Genomic DNA, 27,156 nt, shown 5'->3' with positions numbered 1-27,156 from the left:
AAATGTGAAATTGACATGAAACGGAAAAGAGAAAAACATTAATACAGTATGTAAACGGAAAAAAAAAATTGTAAGTTGAATAATTTTCCTTATGTTATTATTATTATTTATGTGTTTGCAGACACCCTTACCAATATATAGTATAGTGAAATACATGGCTTACTTGGTACTTACTACTTTACGTTACATTATATTATTTTGTGTTTCATACTGTGACTGTTACTGTTTAAATACAATGTTGATTCTACAAACGTGAAATGTGTCTACAAACTTAAATAATAATATTCAGATTTGTCCACTTGAGGGTGCTAGTAGTGAATGACATACGGGAATGTTACAAATGCTGTGCTAAAGAAATGTGTACTAAGATGGCGGAAGAATAAATGTTCTTTGCTTTTCTTACTCCTGTCTTATGCTTAATAATTACTTGCCCGGTCACTACGGTCAAAGTTTACCCCAGGGTACCTAACGTAATATAATTAATTTAAAACATTTTCCGTTTTTGAAAAAATACATCTAACAGTAGAATATAATAGTAATAAAAAAAATAAAAAAAATAAAACATTTTCCTTTTTTTATATTTTATGCTCACAAAAAGCACTTTAAAGACAGTGTGGTAAAAAAACGGTCGCAAAATACTTGGCTGTGGGGTAACATCAATGACGGAAACACTTGGCTGTAAAGGGTTGTGACAGAGCACAAGCTCTGCACGTGGTTGCTAGTTAATTGTTAGATTGTTTAATTAATTGTGTGATTGAGAGTGATTGGAAAAGTGTGGAATGTGGCCAGGTGGTGATTGAATCAACCAAGCCCCTGGCCACATGGTAGAAAAGGAAGAGAGAAATGTTTGACAGAGAGAAAAAAAAGGAAAGAAAACACGGACTAGCCATAGTTTGGGTGTTTTGGGGTTTGTTTATTTTGAGGTTTTGTTTAAACTGTTATTTGGTTCCAGAGTTTATTTGTGAATTATTAAAAGTGCTTTAAACTGCAATTTGAATCTGGGTTTGCTATTCCTGCCATTGACCAGCCTTGAGTGCCCGCCACCTTACCACAAGGGGTTGTAAGAACAATTCTGTAATTGGTCATTTAGAGTTTATCTATATAAAAAATATTTAATTGACGTGTTACAAGATCAAGGATTACTATGAACACACACACATTCTAGACACAAGTAATGTTTAATCAATAGTAGTATTTTATTAAGTACACAAATATTAAATAGAAATCACAAAAGTCATAAAGTCAATCTCTTAGTTTTTATGCACAAAACACAAGTCAAAGCTTTCACACTGCGTTACAGCAGCAAGCAAGCAAGTGAAATACGACACGGCTTATACTCACACACACAACACAGCAGCAGCAGCAACGCAGGCTGTGATGTATCTAGGAGCTTGCTAATACACACACACACACACACAGCCTAAACTGAAATAGTGCAGACACTCTGGGAATATGCACCATATGGTTAAATGTGTTATTTTAAGATTGAGACTTTTGGTATACTGTATGTGTATGAATGTGTGTGTGTGTATAATATATATATATATATATATATATATATATATATATATATATATATATATATATATTAGTCATAATACAAATGTTAAATAAACTTGCATTTCACTACATCATAGTCTATATTTACTGTGAGGGGTACTGGCATTACTGTAATGTTTACGAGGTACTGTACGCCCATGATTGGAGGTCAGGGGCATTAATTGTCAAGGAAATAGTAATTAAGCCATCTGAAATGTCCTTGTATCAGGAATTAGCAGTAGTTTGTAGGTTTTCCAAGGGGGACTGCTGTCCATTACCAGTGACTGCGCTCTCAGAACGATTTTGAGCATCAATATTAAGCATCAGATTTTAAAGTGCACTTATGCACCATTTAAAATACCAAGCATTCCAAGAATTACACTATAGAGTGTACTAGAAGTGTACAAAGTATAGCTTGGTATCTATGTATATTACATTTTTACTGCATTTATAGTATACTTGCAGTAAATATACTTGTTGGTGAACAGCAAAGTTATAATGCAAGCACAGTGAAAAGCAGGATAGACTAGCTTGATAAAGTGCATATTAATTATAAACTGTAATTTTCTAAACAAAGCAAAATAACTGTGCACTTTATCAACTTTTCTAAAGGCTATATACTGTAGGAAATATTTTGATCAAGTTGGTGGTGGTGGTGGTGGTGGTGTCAAAACTTGTTTGTGGAGGAATGATGTAACCCAGATGTCAAGGTTGGAATCGGTCCATGCATGAGGGTTGGATTGCACAAAAAGGGAAACAGTAAATATAGTTGGAGTCCTAGTGTGCTTGACAAGTTAATAGCAGATTAATGTAGGTTGTGTTAGCGCGATTCAAAAATAAAATAGACAATGATATGGATTATTTGTTTTAATCAGTCTGATTAGGAGTGTATACCATATGACAGAGATGACATAGATGACACTATAAAGAAAATAATGATTTGTTATGATGTGCAATGAATTCACGCAATGTTTAATTTTTAAACTATTATTGTGTTATTATATACTGTTATTTTAACGCTTTCAGAGCTGCTATGGCATCAGGAATTTAAAAAAAATGTCCCAGTTTCAATGGAAATCTGGAAGTAGGAGAAACTGAACTCTGACAGAAATTTGGCCAGGCACCAAAATCCAAGCTGTACTGGGCAAAACTTTAATGCTGACAGTAGAAGAACTGTGCATAATTGTGTTACATGCTATATTAAAAACCAGTGCAATACAGCGATAGCTGCCGTCTTTCAATATGCCTTGCAGGATATTGTAAACATCTGGTTCACACACCATATAAACCAACGGAGTTCACTTGAAAATTGCATTGTGAACACAAACAGACTCTGTCCTGAAAAAAAATGGAAAAGGACTGAAGAAACAACTTTAGCTCACATCCAAGCGAACTCGGTCCCTTTGCTCGCAGATAAGTATGAACAGCAAGCACGCTGATACAATGTTTCAAACAAAACAAACCAGACTGAGTCTGTTTGAAATGCACTCAGTGTGAATGCAGCCCAAGAACCTTTTAACTCCAGTTTATGAATACAAATAAAATGTAAACAATACACAGTAACATATTACAAGAGTAACTCACATTATACTTCATGTGGGTGTCGTTCCTACTAACCAATAGTAACTTTCTCTCTACCCAGATTAGAATTCTTGAGAATGAAGAAGCACATGTTTTGTAAACTGATTTTTCATGTGGTTTAAAAATTGTAATTAAGAATGTTGATAAATAAGTCTGTAATTAAATTATAGTATCAGCAAGCACTTAAAACAACAGTCGCTCGGAACTGAAACCTCCCTTAGTTCTCATGCAATGCTAACCCCACCTAATATGACGTTTACGCTTGTGTTCTCCCTCTGCGCAGGATGCGAAGTTTAACTGAAACACGTTGCACCTTTGAAGTAAATGTAAAGTCATTTTACAAAAATGTGGAGATTTATACCAGGTTGCGACCCCCACCACAAAAAAAAGACTGAAGATGTTGTAATGAATGACTCCTACTGGCCGAATAGGCATAAAGACACTGACTACAAACCCTGCTAGGGGGAATTCCCCTTTAGTGAAACTGTAGTGTGTCTGCGTTTAATGCCGAGGATCAGTGGTTCAATTCCAGACTGTGGTGAATGTAAAAATAATAATAATAAAATAAAAAGCATTACAAATGGCGCCCAACTAGTGGTATGACTCACAGGGGATGTGTAGTCTCATTTCTGAGTTGAGATATATGCTGCTCAGTTGCTGTATGCTGGATCAGGTGCAGAGGCTGATGCAGGTGAAGTGGCTGGCATCCTTACAGGGGCTGCCACAGGATTGCTGCTTCTCCCACGGGATTTCCTTTGCCCTCGGTGTCACTACTGCTGGAAGATTCATCTTCGCAAACCCAGTCTGCTTTCAGAGCCAGATTCATCATTGTCTGTCTGCATCAGAATCGTTGTTTGGTAACCTTTGCAGTAATTCCAAACACTGCTTTGCTGTGCTGCGTCTTCCGTGATACATTTTCAGTGTTTATTGGGGTAACAATGCATTTCTTAGAAAAATGAGTGACTTGTATAGTAAACAGAGTGCAGACAGACAGCCTGGCACTGTGAGCTGTCAAGGCTGATTGATGGGCTATCAGGAGGCTCATTGAAACAATAGAAATGTCAGAAGACCGCTCACATGAGGAATGCAGACTGATATAATCAAACTTCAATACGTGGCGGCAAGTCCCGACTGATAAATACAAATAATACCGCAACATTTAATTGTTATAATATGTTTTATATGTATCGGTCAATTTTGACCGCTCCTGGTCGGAATAGGTATGACAGTATTTTATCTCCCTAATTTTTGCAGCTACATGATTCTTTCTTTGTCAGGGTAATTACATATATTGAGGAAAAGTCAGGAAAGCACAGCTCCGTATCTTAAACACACACACTGCAATTTTAATTTAAATTCCAAAAACTGTCAGAATTACCGCCTTGGTCATTCTAGTGTTAAATTGTGGCAAGTTGTATTTTGGGGTCAGATCATGCTACTCCTGTATATTCTGTAGGAAAAATTAAGTAGTAAATTGTGGCAAGTTGTATTCTGTGGTCAGAAAATGCCACTTGTATATTCAGTAGCCAAATTTCACATGAATCCATTGCTATACGCATCGTAGCCTGAGAGGCCTGTCAGAGTCAGTTTGAATTAATTGTTACCTCAGAACTTGGCACTGACAGCGAATTTTTTGCTTCATACATAAAAAACAAACTTTCTTATATTGTATTTTTCACAGAAAACAAGGAACAATCATGGGGTTTCCATGCGGGGCAATTTACACGTGAAATGGCGATGCGCTTGCACGTTTGGGAGAATTACTCGTGTAAATCAGGTTTGTGGCCAAAAAAAATGGCCAGAGAGATAGGGTAAATCTCATTTACTCATGTAAATGACGAAACACACAGGAAAATCCACACCCAGTTTTGCATGGAAACCCGCATTTCACGTGTAAATGTTAATGAGCGTGTTTATCCTTAACTATAAATATTGCAAGGGAGCAGGTCAGTTGTTATTGTGGATTCCAAGATGGCAGAAAGTAGTGGCTGATTTTATGGTTAGCAGTGGTGTAGTTCAACTTAATGATAATGCGGGCAGCTTTTTTTATTATTGTTTCTTGCTGTGTCTGGTCTGTAATGTTGTATATCTCTTGTGGGTTTAGTTCTGTATAAAACCATTTACCATGAACTGCGTTATGCCCTTGTTATAGTATTAAAACAGTTGTTTGAGAATACCCTTGCTGTAAAAACTACGCTAAAGTTAAACACGAAGAGCAAGTGAGCTGCTTAAATGTCTAACTGAATTAATTCCCGTCCTTTTTTGATCCCAGCTATGTCCAAAGACAACGCGTGTCTGCCATCTATGTTAATAAATATAGTTTGTGAACTGGATGTCATGAGCCAGCTCGCTCGCCCAAAACAGCACAACCACATTCAATAAGTTGTTGATGCCCTCTCATTCTGACCAAATAAAATTGCAAATGAACGTATTGATTGTGTTTTATTTGTTTGCATCATTAATATTAACAGTAAATCCAGCACAACTTAAAAGAAAGGAGAGAATCTCTGACAGCACGACCCTCCTCAGATTGCTGCTGTCCAAATGAAACTGGCGGCTGAGGTAGCCTTCACAGTTGCTTATAATAAGCGGGATTGGGCTTGTTTTTTGAGAGTCTCAGGTTGGAATTTGCATAAACACCCATACTCTAACATGGGTTGACTTGTTTTGAAAAGCAGTGCCGCTTTTTTTTCTCGTGAGACTTGGCAACACTGGTAACCTTCCATGTCTGTCTCACAGGCAGCCATTGATTCCCGAACACCTCATTTTGTTGTTGACAAGAGTTTGTGCAGGATACAGCATGTAGTGGCTATTTTGGGAACGAACCAATGCTGCACATTTTCACAAAATGTCACTAGTAATCTTCAAAAACAGCACAAGTAGCTATTACACATAGCTAATTTACATATCAACCCCCCACCTTTCCCATTCATTTGCATGACGTTGGGTGAAAAGCCTGGTTTACTCGAGTAAAATAAACTGAGCGAATGGAAACCCAAAAAAGCACTTTACACGAGACATTTTTCTCGAGCAAATGTCTCTAGCTAAAAAACTTATGCATGGAAACCCCATGAATGATACATTTATGATCTTAGAGGGGGGATTTAACAAGGGGGAAAAAGTTTGCCACAACATTGGTGAAGGAAACAGTCAGCAACCACAGAAGTTTATAAAAAACAAACAAAAAAAACACTACAGTTTTGTCTTTTCCATTTTTAAAGAACAATGTGAATAATAAAAGAATTGTCACAAAAGTATAACATACTTTACTAACTTAATTGACTGATCTGAGCTGTTAGTTTGAGTGTAGTACCTGTAAAGTAAACTACTGTAAAGTAGTTTCAAATACTTATATAAACAGCTGCAATATTTTCCAATCTAAAAAGTAATAATATTATGTGGCAGGATAGCTTATGGTGACGTCAGACTAGGAAGAAAGACCGAACAACAGTACTGGGGTATGGAAGCACTGATGCGCTGATTTTAATAATAAACAAAAAGGGTGAACAAAACAAAACACTGAACAAGCAAAATAGCACGATGGCCAAAACAAACAGACACGGAACCCAACAAACAAGCATCGTGCTGGTTTATAACCAGCATGCGTAGCAATTGCTATTTTTATGATTTATTTTGCTTTACCTCCCGACTCTCGTTCTGCCTCTGAACACACTACCCCATTCAGCCAAAACTGCTTGTTTTTATAATGCGGGGGATTAACTGGCTATCAGTTACCTAGTTTATCCCTCTGCCACATTTAGCACAGGTTTTCTTATACGCGTGGTCAACAGCCAGTTTGTCAATAACCACTCGCTGCTGACCACGCATTCTCACGGTTCTATCTGGATGGGGCATTTTAACCCCATCCAGGCTGTCAAACAATAACAAGAATAAACAGTGTTTTTAACATACCAAACCATACATTAAAATAATAATAATACCCTGTCACATATTATTAATAAAGAAACAATCTGTAAGATAGTGTGGTCAAGTGTCTGATGTATTGCAGGATGCAGACAGGAGAACCAATTGAAAAGCAAATTAAATATTTATTTTCAGGCCCCCCCCAAAAAATGCAGTTCAAACAAACAAAAAAAAAACCTAACTCCAACTATTTATAATATCAAACTGTGGGCACACAGGACTGTAACTTTCAGACCTCTCTGCTTTGAATGAGCCAGCCCAGGTATACCTTTGCCCACACTAGCCCCTTTTAAAACATTTGGGTTACTTCAACTTATTTAACCCTTAATGCCACAGAATAAATACATACATTGCAGATAACATACATCCAATGTTATCATTCCCCCATGTACTTGTATTGGGCGCACTCCTGGCTATATTAAAGCCTTAATGTCATCGCGCATGTCCCCCAAGATGGTGGCGCCCGTGGCTACCCAAACCTGCAGATCACCGATATAATCTTCAAAACTAAAACTGTATTTAAAAATATTATCCAGCAATTTTAAACTTTTCATTTAACTAAATATTATTCTGAGCCTAAAATGAATAAACTATCTTGTAACAGATTATGTCATTGCCAAGCATATGTGCACCTATTCTCGGCAATCCACACAAACACTGAGAAACTTCAAAACACATACATACATATTTCTTTTTACAGGTTTCAATCAAACTGGAGTGGGTTTCATTCCATGCATATTCTCCATCACACAGTCACAGAAATTAAAGTATCAAATGATCGCCCTTCTAAATCTTTTTCATCTCTTGGTTGGGTTGGGTAGCTATTTCTGGCATAGTAAATGTGTTGAGCATGCGCTGCGTGCAAAGGTAGCAAAAAAGTATGCGGTAGAGCATGCGCAGTTCCCGAAGGAAGCAAAAGGTGGCGGTAGCAAAAAAGGGCAGAACAGCAGCTCTGACAAACCAGGCTATCCTTCATATATTCAAATCCATTGATACAAAGTCCCCCAGCTTTCTTGAAAAGATCTGCGTTTACCTAGTTTTTCTTTTGTATTTTTTATGCTGTCAGTAGTATCCAACCATGTAGATTCAGCGTCAGTTCTGGCAGATTCTACTGTACTTGCTGAAGTGGTTTTCTCCCACTGCTAATTAAAAAGAAAGAATTAATAATGTAGCCACCTAGCTAACAATTTCATCCCGTCTTTAAATTGTGTATGTGAGTATGTTAATTATTTTATTATTATTATTTTTTTATTTATCTTATTTTTTTTATATAAATTTAGTCGTTGCCAATTATTTTTATTATTTTCTCCCCAATTTGAAAATGGCCAATTATTTTTAGGCTCAGCTCACCACTACCACCCCTGCGCTGACTCGGGAGGGCGAAGACGAACAAACGCTGTCCTCCGAAGCGTTTGCCGTCAACCGACCGCTTTTTTTCACACTGCGGACTCACCATGCAGCCACCCAAGAGCTACAGCGTCGGAGGACAACGCAGCTCTCGGGCAGCTTACAGGCGACAGGTGACACACAGAGAATTTTTTTCCTCTGTCATCCCGTCTGGTTCTGTCAGTGTCTGTTTCTCAGCACACAGTACAGTAGTCGCTCAGTAACGAGGTGCAAACAGGTGATTGATCGATTTCTAGGAGCGTTTACTAAGGTGCTTTTGTTAAAAATAAATAAATAAAAAGTGTTTATTTTTTAGGAAAATAAAATGTTATTGTTGTTCACCAGGACTAGCAAGTTTCAAAAGGTCCTTTGGACTAGTACCACAATTGTGTTAGTTTCTATCCTTGTACAGTATGGTCTTAATCCAAATTCAGAATGTGCTTTCTTGGCAAAACAACTCCACTTCATTTGGGGGTTTTAAATGCCTTTTACTGGTTCGCATTCACATATTTAGTTTATTAGTATTTATTTTTCACAAAACAATAACATTTTTACTTTGGGGGGGGGAAGAAGGTGGAATATTTGTAGCAACAATACAATTATATGGGATCATGTAGTTTCCACATATGTATGATTAATTTAATAAATGTTCAAATAAAATTACACAGTGTTACATAACTCATGACAGAGTTGATAAAGCTGTTTTTATCTTAAAATGATGAATACTGTTTAAAGTAGTATATGTAAAAGTGTTTTTTAGAGTTTATACTTTCATTCCTTTTCTATCTTATGGTATCTATAAAAATCAGAAGCAGTTTGGCCGTTCTGTACCTTATTGCTACTGTGCATGCCTATACCTGTCTGGAAAAAGGGGTTTCAGATTATGTTTTTTGTTACTGCTACTCAATCACACTTAAAAGTTCGACATACAATGCAGCTCCTTCAATAATTCTTGAAATCAACACACCAGCTATTATGAGGTGCAAAAACCTGAACTGGAATTATACAAAACAAGGTAATTAATGCCTATGCATCGTTTCAGCAAGACCAGAGAGGGTGCCCTCAGTTGGGTTCACCTAGTAAAAGCATTTGTGGTGCATTGACCCAGAGGGTTAGGAAGGAAAGTCCACTGGGGCCTCACGCATCAGCGACAGGTGAAATGCCCAGGGGTGGAAAGTACCGAAGTAGAAATACTTTGTTACACTACTTAAGTATTTGTTTTCGGGATCTGTACTTTACTTAAGTACTTTATTTTTGGGATACTTGTACTTTTACTCAAGTGTGTTTGTTTAGAAAATATTGTACTACATTTCCCAGAAGAATCTCGTTACTGGTTCTTTCAGCACTTTGGGTGCATTCACGGAGATCAATGTGCAGAATCTGACCAATTTAGCCAATGATCTTCTAAGAATGATCTCCGTGAATGCACCCATTGGCTAAATTGGTCAGATTCTGTGCAGAATGATCTCAGTGGACGCACCCACTGACTAGTGCGCTGGCCAGTATTCTGACTGGGTAAAGCAGAGCCGCATGCGCAGTGTCTGCTTGCTTTGATGATGACATAGTATGTTGATGCCCAACCAGAGATCGTTTTGATTTTTAAAATAACCAGACACAAAGTTTAGCTGCAGAGGATGCATTAGTAGTTTAGAAGAGTAACGGAAATCTACAAGCAGTTTCAAAATAGAATTTCACATTTTTAACATTTGATCCTAGAATTGTTTCATGAATTGTGTTTTATTTATGGATAAAGGTTATGACTAAAATTTAAATTCATGATTTGAGATTTAAATTAAGCATTTGAGCCCGAAGGAGCGGGCTTAATCGTGTGGTAATGCCCTCTTCGTTCAGTTACATGCCCAAGCCGAAGGCGAGAAGGCTCCTGAGGGCTCAAATGCTGTTAGAATATGGATACTTTAAATAAAATTAAAAAATTACGTTTTTCTAATAGTTTTATCCTGATTTTATGAAGAACTAGTTTTTGTTGCTAAGCGTTTACCTCGGTATTCCATGAGTAATGCGGTTTTCTCAAAAAACATCTGCGGTCTGTTCCGGCTCTTTGGTTTAATCCAAGCGGTGGACCCTGTAGGCTACTTCGAGTTGTGGCGTAAATAATAATTTAATACAGTACCGTATTTAATTAAAATATTCTACTTGCATGCAGCTGTTCGTACCCTGTTTTGTGAAGTGTTTGTTATCGATAACTTTTTTTTTTTTTTTTTTTAAATATGATTTGAGTGCATATTTGTACAGCCAGCTAAATATCAGTATTTACTGTTAGGGCTACTTTTTTAATGTGTTATTGGTAATCCTGCTGTTGTGTTCCGAACGTTTATTCAAAGTCAGAGAACAGGTACCGAGTCTGTGTTGCTGGTGATCCGTTATATAAAGTTATTGAATGTCAGACTGCATCCATTTGTTTTAAAACCATAGAGTAGTTGCTATAGCCGCTGATTAACACTATTTTCGATTGAGTTATTCTAAATTTAAATAGATAGAGTAAGGACAGCTAGGAAGTAGACATTGACAGACTGCGTTCAGTGTGTGTGTACAATAAGAACAGAGACTTTCTTCCATCAAGCAGGAAAAGGTAAATAACATCAGAAGCAAATACATACTGTAGGTCTGCAGGACGTTTTTTTTTTTTTTTTCAGGCAGATTTCCATGGGTAGAATTTAAGGGCGGCTACTTTTTACTTCTGTTACTTGCATACTTTTAAGATATGATACTTTTTTACTTTTACTCAAGTAGTTTTCTAGAAGGATACTTTGACTTTTACTTAATTACATTTTTTTTCCAAGTAACAGAACTTTTACTCAAGTTACACGTTTGAATACTTTACTGGAAACGCCCAACAAGTCCAGTAAGAGACTTCCCAGACAAGAATCTTGTTTCCAAGGTTCAGTAACCAGGTAACATCCGTTGATTAGGTTTGGTAGGTGGAAAGAGGCAAATGGCTTAACAGTGGGCATTTTAAATAGTGTGCTGGTGGCAGAATTACAAAGGTAACATAGAGAGAAGACTCGCTTGGGATGTAGCAGGGATCTGCAGTTTTCAACTGCTCTAAATGAAGGAGGATTGTGCCTTAATAAAGGGGTAAAAGAATGGAAGAGAAAAGATCAATGGTGGAGTGAGCAGAAGGTAATGATGGGAGACAGAGATACAATTAGTAACATGATTATGTTGAAAAATATATCCCTGCAGTGTTATATCCTTGTCACAATAAAAAGGGAATTATATATATTTTGTAAACTGTTAACTTTTTCTTTTTTAGGTTTTGATACAATAATAGCAGGCTTACAGTGGAGTTTACTGTACCTTATACAGTTCCCAGACACCCAGGCAAAAATCCAACAGGAAATTGGTAATGTATAGCTTACCAAAGGTGTTTTTTTTTTTTTTTTTAAGAGTATGCAGCTGCTTCATGACATTATTAACCTTATTCATGACATTATTAACCATGAAGTACCTTGCTGCCACTATGATCTTTATTCTGCCGGTTAGTTAAGCCATTATAAAACATCTGTATTCCTATATTCTATACACATGTTTTTACACAAGTACAGCTATGGCTAAAAGTTTAGCATCACCTAGAATTTTAGGATACGCGGTATGTAATTCTATATGTTAACGTAACTTTATTCAGCAGGTTCCATTCAACTTTATGAAGCAAAATTAGTTAATTCTACAGGGTAATGCTAAACCTTTAGACATAGCTGTATTTATTTAATCTGGTTCTGATTTGTTAATAATATCAATTGTTTTAATTCTTCCTTGATCTATGAACCTATATTCCAATAACATGCTTTTTTTCTTTTAATTTAGATGATAAAATTGGTTCGTGCAGGCTTCCAAGGTTTGAAGATAAGCCATTAATGCCTTACACTGAGGCTTTTATTTATGAAGTGTTTAGACATGCATCGTATGTACCATTTACTATTCCTCACTGGTAAGTTATTCTGATAATGAAACAAATATATATATATATATATATATATATATATATATATATATATATATATATATATATATATACAGTACTGTGCAAAAGTTTTAGGCAGGTGTGAAAAAATGCTGTAAAGTAAGAATTCTTTGAAAAATAGACATGTTAATAGTTTATATTTATCAATTAACAAAATGCAAAGTGAGTGAACAGAAGAAAAATCTACATCAAATCAATATTTGGTGTGACCACTCTTTGCCTTCAAAACAGCATCAATTCTTCTAGGTACACTTGCACACAGTTTTTGAAGGAACTCGGCAGGTAGGTTGGCCCAAACATCTTGGAGAACTAACCACAGTTCTTCTGTGGATTTAGGCAGCCTCAGTTGCTTCTCTCTCTTCATGTAATCCCAGACAGACTCGATGCTGTTGAGATCAGGGCTCTGTGGGGGCCATACCATCACTTCCAGGACTCCTTGTTCTTCTTTACGCTGAAGATAGTTCTTAATGACTTTCGCTGTATGTTTGGGGTCGTTGTCATGCAGAATAAATTTGGGGCCAATCAGATGCCTCCCTGATGGTATTGCATGATGGATAAGTATCTGCCTGTACTTCTCAGCATTGAGGAGACCATTAATTCTGACCAAATCCCTATCTCCATTTGTAGAAATGCAGCCCCAAACTTGCAAGGAACCTCCACCATGCTTCACTGTTGCCTGCAGACACTCATTTGTGTACTGCTCTCCAGCCCTTCGGCGAACAAACTGCCTTCTTCTACAGCCAAATATTTCAAATTTTGACTCACCAGTCCAGAGCACCTGCTGCCATTTTTCTGCACCCCAGTTCCTGTGTTTTCGTGCATAGTTGAGTCGCTTGGCCTTGTTTCCACGTCGGAGGTATGGCTTTTTGGCTGCAAGTCTTCCATGAAGGCCACTTCTGACCAGACTTCTCCGGACAGTAGATGGGTGTACCAGGGTCCCACTGTTTTCTGCCAATTCTGAGCTGAAGGCACCGCTGGACATCTTCCGATTGCGAAGGGAAGTAAGCATGATGTGTCTTTCATCTGCTGCAGTAAGTTTCCTTGGCCGACCACTGTGTCTACGGTCCTCAACGTTGCCCGTTTCTTTGTGCTTCTTCAAAAGAGCTTGGACAGCACATCTGGAAACCCCTGTCTGCCTTGAAATTTCTGCCTGGGAGAGACCTTGCTGATGCAGTATAACTACCTTGTGTCTTGTTGCTGTGCTCAGTCTTGCCATGGTGTATGACTTTTGACAGTAAACTGTCTTCAGCAACCTCACCTTGTTAGCTGAGTTTGGCTGTTCCCCACCCAGTTTTATTCCTCCTACACAGCTGTTTCTGTTTCAGTTAATGATTGTGTTTCAACCTACACATTGAATTGATGATCATTAGCACCTGTTTGGTATAATTGTTTAATCATACACCTGACTATATGCCTACAAAATCCCTGACTTTGTGCAAGTGTACCTAGAAGAATTGATGCTGTTTTGAAGGCAAAGGGTGGTCACACTAAATATGGATTTGATTTAGATTTTTCTTCTGTTCACTCACTTTGCATTTAGTTAATTGATAAATATAATCTATTAACATGTCTATTTTTGAAAGCATTCTTACTTTACAGCATTTTTTCACACCTGCCTAAAACTTAAGTATCCTTGAGAAGTTTTGGGATACAGAATTGGGACATCATACCAGTCTTTGTCATTTACCACTTTAAAATATAGAACAAATGTTCCACATGGTCGTTCTGCATTAGTAGAAAATTGATTATTTACATTATAGGATGGCTTTCACAAACCTTCAGGATATTTTTCAAAGGGAGATATTCAGGTAGATTAAGATATTTAGCAAGTTGGGTAAAGTGGACATAAAACATCCCAACACTCAGTAATTCTTGTTTATTCCTCCCCAGTACTTGCTGGATGGTAGTGTCCAGTATAATTCATTGTCACACTTCAGTGCCTATACCAAGCAGGTGACCGGCGAGACAAAGTAGAGGCTTCCCAGGATGGGCCTGATCTCCAGGGCTCAGTGACTTGGTAACATCTGTGGTTTAGGGTCAGTGGGTGAAAAGAGGTGATTGGCTTGACACTGGGAATGAAGGTCGCCTGTTGATCTTCAGTTTCAGTAGCATGGCAACATTCGACTTGATCATTTCAATTTAGGTTGAAACATGTATCAATAAATAAATAATTTGCTGATAGTCCTTTCAATCTTTTTTTCATCTAGTACTACGGCAGACACCACCCTCAATGGATATTTCATTCCCAAAGACACTTGTGTTTTCATAAATCAGTATCAAATCAATCATGATGTGTAAGTATTTTCAATTTCATTATAACATGTTTAACTGGGATATTTGTTTCTTAAAGTTGTGAATAGCATTTACAGAATTCCTTCACAACATCAGTAAAAAAGTGGTATAGAAACTAGTGAGGTAAAATCAATTATTGAATGCACTTCTTTGCAAACAATTACTGTAATGTTTTCCCTATTTTGTTATGCACAATGACCCCTTCAAGTACACATTGCTTTCTAAATAGTGTTCCCCATTCACAGTTAAAATATGTCTTTTGGATTTTGAGCATGGATCACTTGTAGTTGTCTCAGCCCACTGACAAGCATATGTTGAGTATAAATGCAGTTAGTGGTTAAGAAGAGTTAAATCTGGAGCCAGTATCAGGAAACCACATCAAAGTGCAGTATTACACAACAAGCACAAGTATGTAAACAAACTTGTTATGTCCTGAACACTCTTATTATCCTGCCAAAAACCTCCATGCATTATTTCTTTGTCTGAAAAATCCTTAATCTTGTTGGGTATGTCCTTTCTTGGCCAATGGTAATTTCTTGCTTGGTTTTAACCCTTAGCGGTCCATTTATTCAGAGCGTCTCAGGCGCGTCAGGTCCAGTTTATTTTCACATGTGTAGTTTATTTTAGACACGCTGTTTAAAAGCATTTTTTTCACAGTAAAACAGGTTTAAAAGGCATTGCATATCAACAGGACACTCAGTACTGCTTCTCCAGCCCCGCCCCACCCCTTGTTCACTATATTTTTCAAATAATAATAGTACATACCGATAAATCATCTCTTGATCACTTGTTTTACCACCAAACTCCTCAATAATGCGATCCAAGTCATTATTTTATTACTATAACATCTAAAAAAAGCTCTGCAAATGTCTGTGATATTCTTTGAGCGCTGGATGCGGAAGCAGCTATCTTGTTTGTTTATGCCCATGTTATCTATGTGGTGTCGGGTCTATCATTATTCATGAGATACGCCCTTTTTTTCGGCTTCTGTCGGCTCCTATCGGTCTCACTCGGCCATTGAATGGTTTTCTCGGCTTTTTCCGGAGAAAAAAATGACTAGAGACCTGTTTCTTGCATCTTATTGATGATGTCGGACAGGGTCCCACATAGGACCGCAAAGGGTTAAAGTTGTAGTGTTTTTTAAAAAAAATAATAATAATAAAACAATTAAAATAAAATATATATACAGTGGATTCCGCATAATTGTATGGGCTTGGGACCGGTGTGAGGTCATGCACATAACCGAGTGAGGGAATACAATGAGATACAATGACAATAGGTTTATACATACGTGTACATGTATATATGACTCGTTTTGATCAGAGTCATATGAAATGAAATGTAAAATAATGTATAGAACAGCCAGTGTAAACTAAGTTATTGTAAGTTATTTTTATATATTTTATTACAAAGAACTTATTACAAGTAACCCAAAATGCTGTAGATGTTCAGAAAAATAAACCAACTTGAAATATGTTATGCACTCAATACAAACAACACTATTCTCTGGCAATCCATGATATGAAAAGTAATGTACAGTATATAACAGCCTGCATAAATTAAGTTATTGTAATACACTACAGTAAAACATAAAAGTTAAACAGGTGTGAAATTGCTGGCTGTGAGCACCCAAGACGACGAGCCACAGTACGCTGCCCTAGTCCAGCCTCCAACATGCCGATTGCACGAAGGTGCTGCTCTCTTGACATACGTGGCATATTGTTTTTTTTCTGTGATTTTTTTTTTTTCTGCTTTTATTCATACTTGGAATTCAACATCTGAAATCACTCCATAAACAGTGTCCAATCAACTGTCTCACTAATTAGGTGATTAAGTGCATATGCTTCAGTCATAGTCACTGAAGCGTGTCATGGTCAAGGATGAATGATTGAGTGATTAAAAAGAAACCAAAAACATTTCGTCAATATACATCATTTATATACCTTATTGTATACCTTATAACATCATTTATATACCTTATCACTATTATAAATGTGTTATAATAGTGATAAGTTTCTTTTGATACTCGGTATATCTATATCTATATCTATCTATCTATCTATCTATCTATCTATCTATCTATCTATATATATATATATATATATATATATATATATATATATATATAGAGATATATAGAGATATATAGATATATATAAAAATTGATATACTTGACTTATGTCAGTGATGTCCTGTGTTGGTTTTCTGTCTTCTCCAGAGACCTGTGGAATGATCCAAATTCATTTGATCCTGAAAGATTTTTAGATGAGTCGGGACAGTTAAATAAGGACCTGATGGAGAAAGTCATGATATTCGGACTTGGTAAGCGAAGGTGTGTCGGGGACGTCTTTGCTCGGTTCGAGATGTTCATCTTCTTAACAACGTTACTGCATCGCTTGAAGATTGAAAATGCATCTGGACAAACTCTTAGCCTTTCAGCTGATTATGGACTGACAATGAAACCTAAACCATATAAGGTCACAGTTTCTCAGAGACTTTAACAACACACACACAACATATCTCTATCATAGTATCTGTTTGTCAAAAAAAGGCAATAAGCTACTAACTGGTTTTGAATGTGGAACCAAAATCTCTAATTGATTTTTGAATGCAATGAAAGAATGCTTAACCCTAAAAAAAGTTAAATACAATGTAAAGCCAGCAATTACATCCCATTCAGTTGTGTGAGCTTTGTGAATGCATTACGCTGTGCAGAGCTGGTTCAATAGTTTCTGTGTGATGGCAATGCATTCATGATACATACATTCTATAATTGCCAACACATGAGCAGGTTTTTTCATATAGAATAATTCCCCAAATGAGGTTACTGCTTCTACCAGGTCCCTCACAACTAAGTAATTTAGCTGTTAGATTATGTACCACTAATAGTTACTTTTTATCCATCTATTAAACAGCTATATATCTATGTTTACATTCATTGCTATTGCTACTTCTATTCTTCTATGTAACTTATGTATATACATAGAATCTATTGACAGTAAAAATAGAGAAAATTATGTTTTTATAACATGCATGTAGATCAGGAAATACACATTTAAACAACCTAAATAATTAGTAAAGTATGCTGTATACATTATTTTACATTATGCCAAAGAACTTCCATACATAATGGGTGACAGCACTGAGCCCTCAAATGCAAAGAAATGTTGTGCCTCTACCTGCTAACTACACAGGTATTTTTTTTTTAACTCCAGAGATTTTAGCAGTTTATTCAAAACATGTTTGTGTGGTTGTGCGTCTAATTTATTACAGTGGTGCTTTGACAAATTTCAACATTTCAACAAATGTAGCATTGGCCATTTAATATTAGTAATATTAACACTTAATAAAATGACTTCACACCTAAAACGTTTATTACAAAAGAAGACTGATATCAATCTGTGGCAAAGTGGCATGCAGTGCGCAGGAATAACACACACAAGACAGTGAAAGTTCAATAAAACAGCTCCTTTATTTGGCTGGGTTGCGTGTCAACAACACTTAAATAATAATCACGGGCGCTACACAGCAATGTGTATCACTCCGTGCAGAACAAGGGTTTCAGTCCCGAAATAATATGACACTTTATAACAACACCAAACACAGACACGATCACTTCTCCAGACAGTGAGTGCTCGAGTGCAGGTGCGGTGAAAGACAAGAGTTTGTGAATCAGTGATGCAGTGTAGTCTGGGTTTTGGTGCTGGCTAGTAGCGACAGCTCCCACTTTGTGTTATCCGTCTAACAGTGACAAAAAACAAACAGCACAATCAAACAAACAAAACACTTGTGATAATTAATTACTTTCGTTTCGTTAATGGGTCCTTTCAGTAACCACAACGAAGGAACAGATTACATCGTCACACCCCCTGTTATACCCTTAGTCACGCCCCCTGCGATAGCTAGTTCAATCACGTCTCCTCCAATCCATGACTGACACATCGCGTACCGCATTAGGGCGATGACTTCGGGCATTGTGACTCTGCCCCCTTCCTGGATGGCTGGCTTCCGACTGACCCTGGAATGAACTGCCAGTCCATCCGGTATGAGGCACTCTGTTCCTGTAATACAGCGCCCTCACAGGTCGGGAGGGAGTTTGTTGACTAGGAGTCATTCGCTCTCTGTCACACAATCACACAGGTTTTTTGTCTAACATGGTATTGTGCCATGCATGTTATTCCAAAATTGAGGAATGTACTAATATACTATTTAGAGAATTGAACAATTCCCAGGAAAAAAAAATAATTTAACACATAACAATTGTAACATTATTATTATTGATTTCTTAGCAGACGCCCTTATCCAGGGCGACTTACAATTGTTACAAGATATCACATTATACATTATTTCACATTATACAGGTATCACATTATTTTTACATACAATTACCCATTTATACAGTTGGGTTTTTACTGGAGCAATCTAGGTAAAGTACCTTGCTCAAGGGTACAACAGCAGTGTCCCCCACTGGGGATTGAACCCACAACCCTCCGGTCAAGAGCCCAGAGCCCTAACCACTACTCCACACTGCTGCCCAAAATGCTACAAAAATTGCATCAGTGGAATACATAAGACTGATAATGAGCTGAGCTGGTGAGGTAAGCTATACAATTCGGCACTTCTTTTCAAAAAGGGGCAAATCACTGGTAGATACCCATACGCCACTAGAATTTTGGGTGGACACGTTGGATTTTATCGCAATAAATCGCATAAACTGATTGAATTTATGTAAATGTTAACCTTTTGGGAAACCAAAGTGTACATGAGATATTGAATGAGTCTGAATCGGACTCCAATGATTACTTAAAGTAGTGAAAAAATGCTGAAGTATTCAAATCAATTCAAAACACTACAGCGTTTCCCTGTGCCATTCTGACAATAAATAGTTTTTAAAAATGTATCTTAAACTTAAAGAGCCTTTGGTGGTTAAATGGATGTTTTATTGCCGCTGAGATATGAGAGTTGTATGTTGTTCGTCTTAACTGATTATGACTGTCTGTGGTTGCTTGTGTTGCCTTGCCTCTTCCACTGCTTGTAGGGGGGTTGGAGGGAATGCAGGTTAAAGCGCGGACGTGCTATTTCTAAACAAAAACAAAACGAAAATGAAAACAAACACCTAGCTTTTACGAGCACTAACTAAACATGAGCAGGAACCTACTCTAAATAAGCCGGACAGCTAAGCTTTATATTACACAAAAGGAACACACAGTACCTCTCTGTGACGGCTCGGCAGCAGGGTACACCTCCTGCTTCCTTCTACTCAGCCGTCCAGTGCAGACTGACTGCACCTCTTAAATACCCTGCACCTAGTTCTAATTTACAATTACTTCCAGGTGCAGTGGAAGAAAATATATATATATATATATATATATATATATATATATATATATATATATATATATATATATATACACACACAGTATATATAAATATGCATACTTTATATTACATTCTCTTACATGCTGTTTAGTGTAATTATATATATATATATATATATATATATATATATATATATATATATATATATATAATTACACTAAACAGCATGTAAGAGAACGTAATATAAAGTAAACAAAAACATCAATATGAGAATGTATTACATATTTAAGTATACTGTATATTAACCTGTATTGACAGTTTTGTTGTTGATGTAAACATAGATTACTGGCACAGTATGTGTGTATTTTGACCCAGAGTGAGGTGGCAACATTTGAGTGATGCTTAACGTTATTTCCTTCAAAGACAGTCTAAATGCATGCTACAAGTACATTGATATGCATTTGGAATGAATACAAACAAATAATACATTGTGTATGTTAATCCATGATATAACACTTTTGTATATAGATATAAATGATTATTATTATTATTATGATTATATATTATCATAAAGTGGCCAGTTTTGTGTTGCATTGTTACATGAGGCTAATAAAAATATAGTTGTGACACTTAACTCTGGAAACCCCCACCAAGTCGTGCAGTTTGGTATTTGGGGAAGAAAAGAACATAGGCCTCATTATATGGGAAATTGGGCTTGGTTGAATGTGGCAATTGGAAAACTGCTTCATTCAGGCACTACAACAGCAGATCATCATATTGATTAAAATGGTACAATAATACAGTAAAAATAAACTTAAAGGAAGATAAAAAACAAACAAACAAAAAAGCCTACCACTAAACTTAATTAATGTCAGTTACCTAAATCATTTCAGAAGCTGTTCGTAACTGGTAGAGGTACAGTATGAAGAGCATCATGCATTCTTTAGGTTTATACTGTATACACCCATGCACACATACTGAAGCATATTTCACATTTCTTATCTTCAGTGTTAGGAATTGCTTCAAGCTCTATTTCAAGCTATTAACTCACATCTTCATACCTGTATACATTTTATATTTCAATTATACCTTCAGTTAGTTTAGTAATAATTTAAAGTATTTTTTTTCCATAGTAAAAAAAAAAAAAAAGTCTGAAAGAGTAAATTAAAAGTAAATCAGAAGGAGGAAATTAGAACTAAATACAATGAGAAATTTCAATAAATTAAATGGGTGTCCAAATTAGTTAATCAGGATATAAAGAATATGTTTAGCCCCTAACAGCAGGCATCAGAATAGCATTATCATATACAACTTAGAACAAAAAACATCTTCAGAAAATCCAGAGACAAACTTGTATTCTTAATGTGTGATTTAATTCCATTCAGTTACTTTACAAAAGTAAATATGTGTGCTAACAGATTGACAGGTGTTTGATCAATTGATTATCAATTAACCATTGCCACTTGCCTTTAAAAAGGATTCTTCTTCATCTACCTGCTTGAAGCTCATGACTGCATGTCTGTGCATATATCGGGGGTTCCAGAGTTTAGCACATAGGGATTTAATTTAGGGGATTGTGAATCCCACCTAAGTATAGGGTGTGTTAGGGTGAAGGTTACTGAATTGGGACCTCCATTATAGTGGGAGCAGCACTTAGCCAGCTTTTGTTTTATTAGCTGTTTTTGCACAGTGTGTTGTATTTTTGTATCTGTTATTTTCATGTTCACTGTGTGAGTGGCAGCCATGTTCCACTGCACATGACTGTCTGTAAACTGTTAATAAAACCTGGACGCTTGAGCACTGTTTCAACGTTAACCTCTGTGTCTCTCTCGTCTAGTAGCGGGTGCCCACTCTCCTAACAGAACATCCCTGTTACATGTGGAAATTAATTTTGTGGTAGAATACAGAGTAGAATTGTAGAAGGGAGATACATAGGACCCCAAATAGTATGCAGTCTTTACCCTGGAATGTAAGGTAGGCATTAAAAAATGCCATAGCTATCCAAGAACACTGATTGACCTGCAATCAGTTAAACTAATCCACCTGTTTGTAATTTAACGATCCAGGCAGGTATAAACGGACAGGTTTCAAAGACAATAGCTGTGTGTGTGAAGGTAAGGACCTGGACCTGAATACGGTATACATTAAAACAAAGAATATTAAATCTGTGATTTATGAATAATATATTTAAAGCCAGTAAACTGGATTAGTGGTCTGACCGAAAGTTAGGGATCCTATTAAAGAGTAAGTAGCAGGGTTCTGAAAAAATATAACGTTATACATCCCCATGTGTTGCTACAGCTGTTTAATAACATAGCTGTCATTTATTGTCATTGTTTACATCTGACAACTTTGTACACTTATAACTTTAAACTCTGTTTCAAAGCTCTTTTCAAAATGACCACTGTAGTAGCAGAGTGTGACAGGGTACACCCCACCTCTGTGTGTATATGTATTATTTTGTATTTGTTGTTGTGTTATTATTTAAGTGTATGGTTTGGTTTTAAAAACATGTTGTTATTGTTAATTGTTCTACAGCATGGATGGGGTTAAAATTCCCCATCCAGCTAAACCCGTGCAGAATGTGACCGTCTCCAGATTGATTAATTTATTACTCATATGGAGAAGGTCACATGTATAAAAACCTGTAGCTTTGGCGGAACGGGGTTAGTGTGTTAGAGGCGTAAAGAGAGACGCGAGTCATGAGGTAAAGAGAATTAAAATCAAGTATAACAATTGCTACCTGTGCAGGTTTTACACCAGCACGATACTTGTTTGTTCTGTGTCTGTTTTGTTTGTCTGTTTTGGCCACCATGCTGTTTTGTTTTGTGAAGTGTTTCTGTTTTGTTCAACCTTTTTATTTATTATTAAACGTGCACACCAGCGCTTCACCCGTAGTACTTGCCTGTTGTGTCAAACTCTTCCTGGTCTGATGTCACCCACAAGCCAACTGGGTCACATGCACTGATGATAGTGTAAGGATTATTGCCCACATTGTCAAACAGGTAACACAGCAATAGCAATCCATGATGTGGTACGGAACAGAAAAGCCAGAGCACTTTTTTTTTTTTTTAATCGCTCTTCCTGCAGTGATTTTAGAGAACAGATCTCAAACTAGAGCGGCCATTTTGAACCAGAGTTTAAAGTTTATAAGTGTAAAAAGTTGTCAGGATGTTAACAATGGCAGCGTTTACATGCACAAGTCATGACAGTTTTCCTCACAACGTGTTTGCCGTGCTTTTCAGGAAATGCGCTGCTATGCAGTTTTGATTTAGGAAAAAAATTGTCCTTACCAATGCAGATTGCTCAATTCGTAGTCATTTAGGGAAAGGGATATTTAAATGTCCGTGTCTGCTTACTAAGTAGGAAAAGAACGACTCTGAATATCGTGAGGAGAGCTTCAAGTTGCCATGAAGATAAAAACATTTAACAAGAGAAATTCATTCTTTCAATTCATTTTAATCATATGTTACTTTCTTTTTAGATTAAAAAACGACACTTGTTTTTACAGATTTGTATGTACATAAACTAGTGTTTACACACTAGTTTATTTTGAAATGTTTATTTTATTATAGTTTTTCATTTTTGGAAGTAGTGGTTTATGTGTGGCAAGTTAGAAAATAACCACTTTTCTGTTTAATTGTTCATTTAAATACGGATTTTCGGCTGTGCAGATGTTTGATATGATGTGCTGGAATAAAACTTTTGAGTTGTATCTGATAGTTTGTCTTTCATTTTAACATTGATGATGTTTAAAATATACTTTGATAATGACTGCTGTCAACAGTTGTAGGTATGAGTATGAGTGTTGAAGTAGTCCATAAATGTACATTGTGTGTGTGTGTTTGTGTGTTGAGGGGGGTGGGGGTATGTTTTGTGAGGCCTTTCTGCTGGAGATTAGGTGAGATTAAGTCAGAAGAATGGGATCTTGACTGCTGAAATCTTGTGAGACACAAGCACGATTCCTGCTCCGGTTTACATGGGTTTTTGCATCTGTTTTTATCGTGAGAAAGCGATTCAACCTGCCCTTAAAGTCGTGCTGCCAAAAGTGTCCTTTTGCTGTTTCTCAATGTATTTGCATGACAACGTCACACAGTCATGACTAGAGTCGGTTTTCACGTGCATGTAAACAAGCCAAAGAAAATTAAAAAAAATACAAGTATGTTATTTAAACATTTTAAACACATGGGGATGTATAACTATATTTTTCGGAACCCTGCTACTTCTTAAGTTTAGTTAGTGCTCGAAAACAGGAGCTAGGATTTAGTTTTGTTATGTATTGTTTGTTAAGAAGCCGTGTTACCACTGGAAAAGAGAAACCATGGAGCAAATAAACATACAGGTCCTGTCCTGTTTAAACCCATCCTTTGTTGTTGAGAGTGATTTACCTATCAAAGACGTGTTAGGAACCCAAAACTGTGTTCAAAGTTATACTGTAAATAAAGAAGCTTTGTCACAATTTTTAATTATGATTTTTTTTTACATTATGTTAAAGTATAATTGTATTACTTTTAGCAAACAATATGAAATGCTAAACTGAAATCGCAAGCCCTTTTCTAAGTGTTACATTTGAAATGTGTAACGTGTAACACTATATTTAACTAATTGTTGAAATGATTGTTGCGTAATAATAATGAATGTGCATTATCTGCCCCACACAGCCCTTCTCCTCAAAGCCACCCAGCCACTTTTAGTTAGAAGATTCATAGAATTAATCAAGCAAAAGATCAAAGGGTGATGTCATAGAAATGTTTTAATGTGTGTTATTGGCATAGGTTTTACCAGCATTAGTCATCAGAGCACTCTAAGTATGCCCTTCCATGAACTCAACTTTTCTGAATTGATCCTGTGTAACAGTACATATGTCTACAGTTAAGTCAATTTGGCAACTAGAGCGAGAGAGTTGCTCCTGAATTCAGTGATTAGAAACATTGTAAAGAGTTAAGATGGAATTTGAAGCTGCTTCCACTCCTGTTGTTAGCATCACTACATTTATGGTGTTAGTTTTAAGATTTGTCAGTATTTAGATCATTAAAATAGACCCCAGTGTTTAGTAGTACTTCTTAAGTACTGAAAAACCTTTACATATAAAGATTCCTTCTGTAAAAAAAAAAATGCTGAGTATGTGTAAATTGTGACTGCACAGCTTTCTTGAATGGTTTCATATGTTTCAAAACTACAAGATGTACTTACAAATTTATCAATAGCAAATAACGGCTTTTAATTTTATCACTGTCAATAATTCTATTCAAAAGGAAAGTGTACTTTCTATACAATAACATTATTAAGAGAAGCATAATGGGTGCCCTATTTTTACAACAAGAACCCTTATTCATCTGCAGGGTTCATCAAAGTGTTTGATCAATGAAGCAGATCATCCATGATCACAAATACCTAAATAATGCACAATTGGGATATGTTGAAAACATGGTTTCCATTCACGTCTTTCACAATCATGTTTTAAACATGCTCTGATTATTTAGGTAGTATGAATAGGGTATAAGAGACTATCAGCAAAGGTTCCAGTAATTTTTTTTGTGATGTGGGCATTAGGAATTGGTCACCAGAACTTATTTCAACATCCACAAGACTGTTTCTGCTGACTGGTGGATTTCAACTGCCCAAGCTTCTTATACCATTTGTAGTTTGCTGCGCCGCCCAGCTGCTCAGCAGTTTACTTTCCCTGAACTCTGTTGAACCCACTGTAGAGGAAGGAGGGCTCTAACCATTGCGTGCAAGATTGCAGTGAGAATGAATACAGGTACATAAAATGCATGAGAGCGTCAGTGAACATTTAGTAATTCAAAGAGGCCCCACGAGAAAGGGTTTAAATAGCTAGGTAAGAAAATTGTTAATTGCAGTTTACACTTCTTAAATGAATGTCTACAGTATGTATGATTCAGAGGTGTCTTTGTGCTCGAAACTTAATAAAGTTAATGGTAAAATCATAACTACGTGCTGGGGAGCATTGTAAAAGCAGGAAAAAACTAACAAACTAAATGTTTAATTTTTTTTTTTAAAGAATCAATAGAAAAAGACAATGGACCCTATTTAAATCAGTAAGGTGAAATGAAAAAAACATTCGGTTACCACACTATCATGATTTCTGCGACGTAGCACACCTCATGCTATAGAAAGTTCACTTCGAACCAAAACAATATCATTGATAAATCTGTTCAAGACCATTATGTAACATATGATAAGTTAAAATTACTTTCTTTGTTAAATATTTACTATATTTAAATTTAGAACAACAGTCCAATCAATAGAGACCAGTTTCAATCATACTACCTGTACTAGTGAGTTTTATAATCATGAAACATCATGAACAGCTTAAAAATCAAATTGTACTTTTTAAAAAACAAATGTTTAAAAACATGTTTATGTAAACCATGAGTAATTTCATCAAAAAGGGTGCTATTCATTAAACTTTATTTTGATAAATAATGTTTTAAAATTACACGTTAAAGTGTTGCAAATAGGTCTCGTGAATTGTGTATACTTTGAGCTTGTTTTATTTATCAAGGTAACAAGAAAGTTGTTTGTACCATTTTAGAATTGTGTTGGAGACATTACAGATGCCCTCAATGTGTGTGAATTATGAGATAAGGAAGGAAAAACTAACTGATAATCAAATCATAAGCATGTGAATGACATCATCAGTGCTGATAAAGATAATGTATCCATTAAGTCTACACTAAAATTATTTTAGAATATTTAATATGTGCAGTAGTGAAGCCTCTTGTAGTTGAGTATCATATTTTGTACTGTATCATGAATAGCAAGGCAAGGCAAAGCAGAGATAATAAAGGGTTAGATTTTCAAAGCTGCTGTACTTCAGAAATTAAAACTCCACCCAAGGATGTTACCAAACCAGAACTAAACAACTCAGACATTTCGTTTTGGGGCTTGTTAGTAGTCTGAAGTAGTTTTGTACAGTTTTAGAATAGTCATTTTTTAGTTTTTTTGCCTTCACAAAAACTGCACCAATGGTGCTTTCAAGTAAATAGCTTTCCGCAAATTAATTTAAGAAAAAAGCACTCTAGGCTCTAATCACAACGTTTTAACTTGAGTTATTCAAATGCTTTATGAAGTCTCTTTTTAAATTCAAGTTTTATACATATGAAAACATC

At 36.2% G+C, this 27,156-nt stretch overlaps 1 protein-coding gene across 2 annotated transcripts in view; it reads left to right on the top strand.

Moving 5' to 3' along the window:
- Nucleotides 1–19,751, top strand: part of LOC117420809 (cytochrome P450 1A1) — a 32,883-nt gene extending 13,132 nt beyond the window's left edge. For both annotated transcript variants that reach the window (XM_059025615.1, XM_034034458.3), the window contains exons 4-7: nt 11,705–11,794; nt 12,256–12,379; nt 14,620–14,706; nt 16,923–19,751. In XM_059025615.1, coding sequence (XP_058881598.1) covers nt 11,705–11,794; nt 12,256–12,379; nt 14,620–14,706; nt 16,923–17,205 — 584 coding nt within the window. In that variant the 3' untranslated portion in view covers nt 17,206–19,751. The remainder of the gene's footprint in view (nt 1–11,704; nt 11,795–12,255; nt 12,380–14,619; nt 14,707–16,922) is intronic.
- The last annotated feature ends 7,405 nt before the right edge of the window (nt 19,752–27,156 follow it).

The sequence above is a fragment of the Acipenser ruthenus genome, chromosome 1 (assembly GCF_902713425.1).
Source record: "Acipenser ruthenus chromosome 1, fAciRut3.2 maternal haplotype, whole genome shotgun sequence".
Lineage (NCBI taxonomy): Eukaryota > Metazoa > Chordata > Actinopteri > Acipenseriformes > Acipenseridae > Acipenser > Acipenser ruthenus.
The sequence above is the reverse complement of the archived record's forward strand: the minus strand, read 5'-3'. Positions and strand labels throughout refer to the sequence as shown.